Source organism: Lolium perenne, chromosome 4 (genome assembly GCF_019359855.2).
Source record: "Lolium perenne isolate Kyuss_39 chromosome 4, Kyuss_2.0, whole genome shotgun sequence".
NCBI lineage: Eukaryota > Viridiplantae > Streptophyta > Magnoliopsida > Poales > Poaceae > Lolium > Lolium perenne.
Genome location: NC_067247.2, coordinates 353,928,431 through 353,938,643, shown reverse-complemented (window position 1 = coordinate 353,938,643; position 10,213 = coordinate 353,928,431). Strand labels below are relative to the sequence as shown.

At 40.5% G+C, this 10,213-nt stretch overlaps 1 protein-coding gene across 1 annotated transcript; it reads left to right on the top strand.

The window, feature by feature from the left end:
- Nucleotides 1-2,735: 2,735 nt before the first annotated feature.
- On the top strand, nt 2,736-9,261 carry LOC127296940 (omega-amidase, chloroplastic). Its single transcript, XM_051327189.2, has 10 exons — nt 2,736-2,982; nt 3,087-3,203; nt 5,557-5,781; nt 6,217-6,310; nt 6,714-6,788; nt 7,704-7,782; nt 8,283-8,298; nt 8,404-8,484; nt 8,719-8,801; nt 8,888-9,261. The coding sequence occupies exons 1-10, from the start codon at nt 2,794-2,796 to the stop codon at nt 8,964-8,966; spliced, it is 1,038 nt and encodes a 345-aa protein (XP_051183149.1). The 5' UTR covers nt 2,736-2,793; the 3' UTR covers nt 8,967-9,261.
- Nucleotides 9,262-10,213: the final 952 nt, after the last annotated feature.

Here is a 10,213-nt window from a genome sequence, read left to right as displayed (position 1 = left end):
TAGCATTAGGTGGCTCTTATGTTTTATAATTGAAACATTGGATTTAATTAATGAACCATTAGGGTTCTAGTCATATTCTCCTAATGACACATGGTTTGAGTCTCAAATAAGGTTTAGGTTTTTAGTTATGATCATCCAAGTGATGCATAAACTAGGGTTGAGGTTTAACTCTAGCTTGTGAGATGAGGTGACACCATATTGCATGTGCTAGGGTTTAATCCCCCCTAACCATGATAAGGTGATGTCTTTCTTAACATTTTATGTTCTCCTCTAGTTACTAAGATATTGAGAATTGGTTTTTATCTTCTACCAATAGGTTTCTATTATATCCTTAATCTATTGTTAAGTAACTAAATTGGTTATGGTTCTTTTTATAGTTAACTTTGGTTATAATGATGAATGGTTTCTCACCATATATATGATAGGTTTTAACTCTAAGCTTTACTTATGAGCTTATATCTTCTACTTCAAGTTCTTAGGGTTTATGATCACTACACAATTTATAATGATCAAGGTTTGGCTTCCTAAGTTATTACTAGAAACATTTAGATATGGTTGTACCAATTACCCATCTCACTTCACAAGGACTTGGACTATAATCTAGGTTTCTACTCAAGGAATGATGATGTGATTAACTAAATATGTGGTTTGCCTAAGAATTCTACCTTGCTATCTTCTGTAGCTTGTTCTTCAGGAAATCTGATAAACCTGCATCTTGTGGCATGCCTCCACCTCCTAGCTGCTTCATCTTGATCCTAACTATTTTATGGAGTGGCTCAATGTGTTGGTGTCCTTGCATCATGGTGCAAGATGATGAGATGAATGGAGTGTGAGGCTCCTTTTATAGGCTTGAGCATGCTCTAATAGCTTGACACATAAGTGGATGACTCTTGTTTTAATTTGATGAGTAAGATGCTTGGGTGTCATGCTCTTATCCATAGTAATCCCTTAAGCATGAGGTGGCATTGCTTAGGATGCAAGCTATGTAGATATTTTCATCCTATGTGGCATGGTATTATCCTCTCATGTGATTTGTTTTTGGATGGCCAAGTGGCTTTTGTTACTAAATGTCTTATGAATGATCTTATGCTTATGGTTGAGTCACTATATCATATGTGATTGTATTTATATTATAATTGGGATAAAAATGTCAAAAATAAAAATTATACCCCAATTTTGAATGATGATTTTGATTTCACCAAGGCATGATCATATAAGTTTCAAAGTACACATAGTTTATTTTATTCAAATAGTTTGAACTATAATTCGTAATGTAAACGAATTTAGTTTTGTAATATTCCACCTATTTAATAAGTTATGATTAAAATCAAAATGTGTGGCTTTTATGCACTTAGGTCCTTGTGTTTTATCATATTTGGCAATTAGTTTTAAAGTGAATTCAATTGTACCTCAAGGTAGTTGCTTAACTTTTAAGTGTTAATAATTTAGAGTTTGCTTCTTATCTCTTTGATGGTTATATACCTCTCCCATCTCTAGGGTTTAATTATAAGCTTGTGTTGGTGTTAAATTCAAATGTTTGGTTCAAGAATTACCATGTTATGATCTTTAATAAGATCAAGTAGTTGATCCTTGATTGAAGTGTTGTTGTGTTAGATTTAATTCCATTTGATCTAACCCCTTAGATCAAATCATATCTACCTAAAACAAGGTTTTAACAAAGTCACATTGAGGTTTATAGCACTGGACTTGATGAGCTACTTCAGTTCCATCAAGGTCAAGTGAAACTTCAGTTACTGTGACTGTTTTACTTTAAAGCGCGAAAATTCCCCAGATTTTCTATGCATGAATGCAATGCACACATCTGTTTCCTCTATTTTTGTAACCCCAATACCTGGGATATTACAGGTTACCACCAGAGCGGCCACTGTCCTGTGCATCTGGTGGTGGCGCTCGGACGACCTCGTAGCGCACGATGTCGATGGAGATAGGGTAGGTCAGCCGCTTGACGGAGGGCGCTAGGGAAGGGTGGCGAGCGGGGGTGACCTCCACCATCTCCAGGATGGCGTGGCGGCGGATGGAGGCGGGGTCGCAGGTGCGGGCGTCAAGCCTGTAGGTCGCCATGTCTGCCCTGGTGCGCGTGCTGGGGTGGAGACGCTCGATCCAACAGCCGTCGTTGAGCAGATGCTCCGCGGTGGAGAGGTTCCAGGCCTGGGGAGGGCTTGACACTATTGTTTGTGGTGCCATGGAGACGGAAGCCATATAGAAGGATTAGATCTGTAAATTGATTGAGAACTAACCTGTGGTTGGATGGTTAGGAGGGTAGTGGCATCCCTAGCCCACCAGAGTTCAAATCCCAGATTTGACACTTTGGTATCTCATAAAGGCGGAATATTTCTCGGTGGGAGGCGACGCTTCCCTCGACAGCGAGACGCCTGTGGTGACTTCGTCAATTTCAAAACCCGCCGGATCCGTTCTTTAATGCAGTCTCTTGGAGGTGCTCATAGAGGTAGGGTGTGCGTTCATAGGGTGTATGCGTATGTATAAGCGTCTTTGACTGTACTATGTTTTGCAAAAAAAATATCTGTAAATTGATTTTAATTTTTTTAAAAAACTTTGGGTTGTTTTTATCCATTTTGCCCACGACCGCAAGACAATTGCCACCATCCCACTGCAAGTAAAACCATTACACTGACGTGCGGCCCCACCGTCAGGCGAAGCCCATCGGCTCCGAAGACCCAACCACTCCCTTCCGGTCGGCCGTCGGCGTCACGACTCACGCCGGCCTTCGCGCTAACACTGCTACACTACACTACACCACGCCACCGTCTTCCGATGAGAGCCGCAGCCGCAGCCACATCCACAGCCTTCTCCCTCCTCCGAACCTCCACTCCCACCACCACCAGCCTCCCCTTCCGCCGCCGCCTCCGTCTCGCCGCGATGGCCACCGCCGCCTCCTCCTTCCGCCCGGAGGCCGCGCGCTCGCCCCCCGCCGTCGAGCCCCCGGCCCCGCCGCTCTCCAAGGTCACGCTCCCTGCACCGATTCAATCGAATTTCTCTGTTTTCTTGAGTATGGTCGTGGTCGGGGTCTGATCTGAGAGAGGCGTTTCGCTCTTCTCTGGACGCAGTTCAAGGTGGCGCTGTGCCAGCTCTCGGTGACCGCGGACAAGGCCCGCAACATCGCGCGTGCCCGCGCTGCCATCGAGTCGGCTGCGGCCGACGGTGCCAAGCTCGTGCTACTCCCGGTGAGTGCCTATGCATGCTCTACCAAGGAAACTCTCTTATTATCACCTCTTCTTTCAGTACTACAAATTTCGGCTTTGGAGGGGAGGGCCGCTGAGGGTTGACTGGTGACTGTATACGAGTGACCAAGCATATTACTGTAGCCTCGTTACCTTGGTTGACTGGTTAGCGCTTATTGTATAACATTCAAGCGTGACTGGTTAGTGGTTAGAGGATCATGTCACCGAATTATATCATACGCATGTTTTTACCTCTGATACGTCAATATTAGCTGTAATGTTGAGATGTGCTGTAAAAGTTAATTGTACCAGGATGCAGGTTCACTATGTTGTGTATTAGTACTTAGACAGTTGCCGACATTGTGGTATTGGCTATTGACGCCTAGGCGCCCATGAGCAGAATTCTAAATTTGCTATATAGTTCTGTTATTTTCTACAGGTAGCACGATGGCCCTCACAAATGCGAGGGCAGTGTCTGTAAATGTCAAACATATTGGTAGCGCACTATATGAATCTCTTTCTTACGGATTTAGAAATTAAACAGTTCTATAGTCACCATAAAAATTGTGCTAAGTACAACATAATTTCTGCAGAAAACATCTTTAATTTGCGGGCGTGTCATCACAAAGTTAGGAGAACCAAATTCTATCAACAAAAAATGTGATGCATATGTCTTGTTCTAGACAGAGAAAAGATCGCATGAGAAGTCAATCAAATTGTGTTGACAATGTACCACTCAATACAAAAAAAATTCTCATTTCCTACCAATTTAAAGCATGAATAAATCAGCCCTGAATGCACAAAAAAAAGTGCCGCGTAAATAATATCAATTTTGATTGCTTATTTTTATGCATGCACTACTACACCTTTATGAGTGGATACAACTAAAATATTACATGCATTTATATCTTAGTACATCTAGTTAGCTCTGATGATTCTTTTATCAATACAAACATCTTCATTTGCTCTACTTATATGTTGTCCCTCCGGTTCTCCATATTTGCAATTCTAGGTGTGAACCGCATGTAATTAAACTCAATTGAATCACTTAGTTAAGCTGAAATACATTTATAACTCTTATTAAACTATAAAGGTATACACCTTGAGTCAAAGGCATACTATTTGTTTTGATTGTTCACTTTCAAGGTTTAAGCATAACTTTCTGGTTCAAAATTTTGTCAATAGTTACAAAATTAGAGCCACAAATATTTGTTCTTGTCATATACGTAGAGTAGCTATGAAATACACTGCTGTGTACAACATGAGGTGGAAAAGACAGATCAAAGACACAAATATCTAGAGATCACATGATGCTCTCTCGATCAACAAAAATAATCCCTCCATCCACGAATAAGTGTACTTCTATTTTTTAAGTCAAACTATTTAAAATTTATTTACTTTATAGAAAAAAGTAGCAACATATATTGCATCAAATTTGTATGTAATGATTCTACATTTTAAGACGGATCGAGTGATACTAATTTAGTGTCATAAATGTTGTCACATTTTGCTATTAAGTTAATAAAAAATTTAAACATTTAAGATAAAGCTAGAAGTACTAGAAGCACTTATTCGCGAACGGAGAGAGTAAATTGATGGGCCAATCAAAAGAAAAACACATTCGTTTAGCTCTAGTGTATGTGCACAAAGTCTTGCTCTCTGCTCATGCCGTCAAGTTACGTGCACTTCTGCTCATGCTGTCAAGTTGCATGCATGCAGTGCATCCTGGCACCATGTTCTGCAGCGGGCAGCTGATGATGGGGGCCTGATGGTTGATTTGCGTGCGCAGCCGCACATGCATCGGCAAGTCCTTTGAAGATACAAATATCTTGAGAGCTGATCAATTTTGTTACGTCTCATGCCATAAAAAAGATTCTATTACGTCTTATCTTCCACCAGAGTTTCCCCGTTTGATATATACTCTTGCCGCACATGGATCATGTCAGACGGCGTTACACGTTATGTGACCATTAATATTTTTTTGTTAAATCATAGCCATAAGTTTTTGATCCGACTATCGCCTCTTTTAAACATCTGCAATATTAGTAGGTTTTGAGAACACTTGCTTCTGTGTACCTTTTTTTAGTCAATTGTAACTTAGGATAAAGTGTCACTAGGAGCATAAATATAGTTCAGTACTTAGTTTTTTTTTTTGAACAGGTTTTCACTTTTGAAACATGGTATGATTTTTCCACATTTTGTGCTAATGATTTAGCATGCAACGATGAGCTCATGTGTGATTTTGATTTGATAATTTAGTCCACCTTCTATTATCAAACCATGTGGCAAGAAATGCACATCTACGTGTTGTTTATTACCCTTCACCTGTTGAAGTTTCTTGGTTTTGTTCTTGTAGGAAATATGGAATGGTCCATATTCAAATGACAGCTTTCCGGAGTATGCTGAGGACATTGAAGCTGGTGGTGATGCAGCTCCTTCATATTCAATGATGTCAGATGTTGCTCGCAGCTTGCAAATTACTCTTGTTGGGGGATCCATATCAGAACGTTCTGGTAACAGCTTGTACAATACATGCTGTGTCTTTGGCTCAGATGGCAAGCTTAAGGGTAAACATAGAAAGGTAAGCCCAGAAACTTATTTCTGCTAAGTAATTTGTTTTTGTAGTAGCTGAAGAATGAAGACATGTAAATTTTGTTATGTTAGTAATGCCAGAAAACTGTGCCGACTGGACAAACTGTTTCAAAAGACACGTTATTTCAGAAGCGGCAGTTATTTTACTACTGTCGGCAACTCAATGTTAATCATGCTGTTTCCACATGGTACTGAGATGCTCTTTCGACGAATCTAATATATTTTCTCGCAAGAACACAGATTTGGTCACTTTACTGATTTCCGCAAGCTGATTGGTCAACTTGCCTTATTTGTGGCATTTTTTTAGTTAACTTATGCATTTTTTGTGGCATTTTGTTTGGTCCACTGTGGACAATATTGTTCCCAAGGTAGTTCATTCTTAGTGATTTATACGTCACAGTAATGAAACTTTTCACAAATGCAGGTCCATCTTTTCGACATTGATATTCCAGGAAAGATTACATTCCAGGAATCAAAAACTCTTACTGCTGGGCAGGATCTTACGATTGTTGACACAGGTTTGCCTTATTACTCTGCTGTAATTGCATTCTAGGATTAAGATAGTTCTCAAACCACAAGATCATCCATGTGTACTTAAATTTTTGTCTGGTTAGCGTGAATTAAGTTTTACAAAAGAGAACTTGTTTAATGATTGATGTTGGTATTGTTAAAGCCGTAACTTTCCATATAGGTTTCCCATGTTTCTTGGTTTTAAGGATCTCTTTTGGGAATTTTATATAACCTTTCAGTCCTGATTGTTTCTTTGATTGTTAGATTCGTTCTACTCTCTAGATTTCATTTGCAAATTGCGTTTTCTTTTAGATTGTAGAATTCAGTCATTGTTCTGTTTTCTTTGCTTGATACAACACAACTATTAATTTGATTGCCTGCGAATTCTAATATAGTGTTGATTGTATCCAGATGTAGGCCGAATTGGTATAGGAATTTGCTATGACATCCGTTTCCAGGAATTGGCAATGCTCTATGCTGCAAGAGGTATAAATTTCTCACATCCTATCTTAACAGTTCATACATGGTTTATCTGTTGGTAGTGCTTTTAGTGTTATCATCTCAAAATACCTATATTGGATTTCCTCAATGCTATGGAATTTGCCACTGCATTTTATTTGTGACAGCTTCTAAGTTACTATGTATGTATATGATGGATCACATTCTTGCTTCAATGCTATGGGTTTTGCCACTGCCTTTGGTTCATGGCAGCTTCTAACTTTGTATGTGTATGATCACATCTTTTGTCTGAGAAAGTCATCGGAAAATATAATTTGATTTGGTTGGTTACTTGGTTTGCTTGTGTAATGGGCATGGTTGAAAAGGTTGGTATAGTAGATAATTTGTTTAGTTTTTGTTGCCTAATCAGTAACAGCAAAAAATGCTTATATAGATGGACAGTTTAACAACCAAGAAACCTGTCTCAAAAAAGGAATCATAACAATATGCAACTAGCATGTTTGACTGCCAAATTATGAGATATGCCTGTGCTTGTATAGATGGACAGTTTAACAACCAAGAAACCTGTCTCAAAAATGGAGGCATGAAGATATGCAAGTAGCATGATTGACTGCCAAATTATGAGATAGGCACACTTTGATTCCCTCTAGTAAAAGTCGGGTCGAAATATCTTTGGTCTAAAAATTACAAGTTTATGACATATGGATGCAGCTCAGTAAGATAAATCTAAAATGAGTTGAGAGTTGATAGGAGTAACTCTATACGTTTTTCACACACTGCAGACCCTGCAGCACTCATGTTGCTTGCTGCTGGGCGGAGTCCATGACAGCTTGCAACTTCTAGAGTTTTAATACCTATTAAGATAAAGCTTACAACCTCACTATTGTTCTATGACAATGTTAAAATCATGCAAATATAATAATGCTCATTTGTTGGCTACAGGTGCTCACTTACTATGCTATCCTGGTGCTTTTAACATGACTACTGGGCCATTGCACTGGGAGTTGCTTCAGCGGGCAAGGTATGTATCTTCTGAATCATTTGCACCTTCGGATGAATTGCAGGGGATACATAATGAGCTTAAATGTGTTTTGTTTGTATTCATGATAATGTACTTCTCAATTAAGCTCATACTCCCTCCGTCCGCGAATAAGTGTACATCTAGGTTTTGTGTTTAGTCAAACTCTTTAAACTTTGACCAAATATATAGGGAAAAGTAGTACGGAGTAGCATTTATGACACTAATTTAGTATCCCGAGATTCGTTTTGAAATGTAGTTTCAAATTATACCAAAATCTTATTATATATGTTTCTACTTTTTTTTCCACAGTTGGTCAAAACTTAAAATGTTTGACTTAGTACAAAAGCTAGAAGTACACTTATTTGTGGACGGAGGGTAGTAAAAAACTCAATTTTCTGTCGATTTTTCTGTATAAGTACCATCTGAAGTAACTTTCATATTATTTTGCATTATCATCTCATTCTTTTGCTTCTGTTCTGAATATATTGTTACGATGACAGGGCTACTGACAACCAGGTACGCGGAACACTGCTGTGCTGCCATCTATTTTTCTGTACAGGAAGGCGACACTTTCGCTTCCGATTTTTTACTTTCAATTAGTAACGATCATTACTCTACCAGCTTTTTGTTGCAACCTGTGCTCCAGCTCGAGATACGAGTTCATGTTATGTTGCTTGGGGACATTCCACTCTTGTTGGACCGGTGAGTCGATTATAGATTGAAGATGCCTGCTCTTCTGTAGTATACCAGGAGCCTTTAGATGTTTTGTGCTTCAGTGTCCAAACTTCAAAATTAAATTCAGCATTAACACATGGAATACTGCTATAATGATTTTGCCTTGAATCATGCTTATCTCATACACTCAGCAACCTGAAAACTCTACACCAGCAATGCTATGGTGATCTCACACGTTAACTGTTGCCATATTATTTCTAGTTTGGTGAGGTGATTGCGACAACTGAGCATGATGAAGCAACCATAATAGCTGAGGTTGATTATTCACTGATTGAGCAGAGAAGGTAAGCAGAATGAACTGATCATTTGCTTTTCCACCTCACTGTTCATTTCCAGCTTGATCTATTAGCTTGACCAAAATTTTCTTCAGGCAATTTCTCCCTCTTCGACATCAACGACGTGGAGATCTCTATCAATTGGTAGATGTTCAGGGATCAGGTTCGAAGTAGTCTGGTCCGCGTTGCTCGGCTAGGCATGGCCTGGGAAGCAAGAATCGCCGCTGATTGTAAAGGCCTATCTTTGTCTGTAGTTTGCACAATTGCTCGGCTAGGCATGCTTGGGTTCGTGAGATGTATGTGCCTATCTTTGTCTGTAGTTTGCACAATTGCAGAGACACATAGTGTGAGAAAAGGGGACAAGAAAGAATAAGGATATATGCGATGCAACTTGTACAATTGGCCTAGTTGGGAAATTATCAAGACCGCTTCTTCATTAGCAGGAATAAAAATCGAGACTTTTACTCAATCTCTGTTGGACGGTGTTGCTGTATCTATCGATTAAAACTTGATTACTTCTTGCAGCATGTTTTTAGCCTCTCCAGCCGCGTCCTCCAAAGGGATTTGGGGGATGCCGGACAGTTAACTTTTTTCAGTCGCGCGCTCCAAAGACCGGTTTGGTTTGGATGTGTCCTAAATATTGTTCTGTGTTCCTAGCCCATCTCCTGTGTATAGAGGCTCTATCAGAGATGCCGAACACGACTTTTACACTTGCTTTTTTATTTGAAGGTCACGTTTGAAGGACGCGGCTAGGAACGGGAGTCCCAAAGCGATATATACCACGCCGCGGCGTCCACCAAACGACCAATCTAGCGCTTTTACCGGACGTCATTTGGAGATGCGGTAGGAGATGCTCTACAAGAGTGCGCGGACGTCGTTTGAGGATGCGCCAGGAAATGCTCTACGGAAAACGTGGGAGACAGAAGCAGCTGTCGTGGAGCAACATTTTCTGGGCTTATTTTTGGGCATCTCGTCAGTGGTACTGGCTTTAAATGATTAAGATGGCAGGGCAAGCTTTGTGAACAGTAGTAGTAGCGTGGTAGGGCAGGGCGACCTGTGTGAACTGTGAGAACCTTAAATGATGAAGCAGGAAAGACGGGGTGCCCTGGCCACGCTGCAGGCTGCACGAACAGCAACAGCAACAGAGCTTGTGATGACAGTACCACTGTGCAGCATGCTGGCGATGATAAAACACTGAGACAGAGGCATGGAGAGCTCATGAGCCGGAGAGGCAGCCATTAAAACCACTCACGCCATACATGCATTAATGACGAATTCGAGGTTTCAAAATCCACTTGTCTTGAATGCGTCGCGAGCTGCAGCTGCCGCGCCCCCGCGCTGCAACAACAAACACGTTGAAGCACAGCGGGGGGAAATAGCTGCATGCGATGTCTGAAATGTTTCAGTGCGCAAGAGGCGTA

Bases quoted from the DNA above. Each gene is read 5' to 3' on its own strand.
- LOC127296940 (XM_051327189.2), top strand. From the start codon at position 2,794: ATGAGAGCCGCAGCCGCAGCCACATCCACAGCCTTCTCCCTCCTCCGA. The intron at 6,789-7,703 runs GTATAAATTTCT...TGTTGGCTACAG, and splicing joins AATGCTCTATGCTGCAAGAG to GTGCTCACTTACTATGCTAT. The intron at 8,802-8,887 runs GTAAGCAGAATG...AATTTTCTTCAG, and splicing joins TCACTGATTGAGCAGAGAAG to GCAATTTCTCCCTCTTCGAC.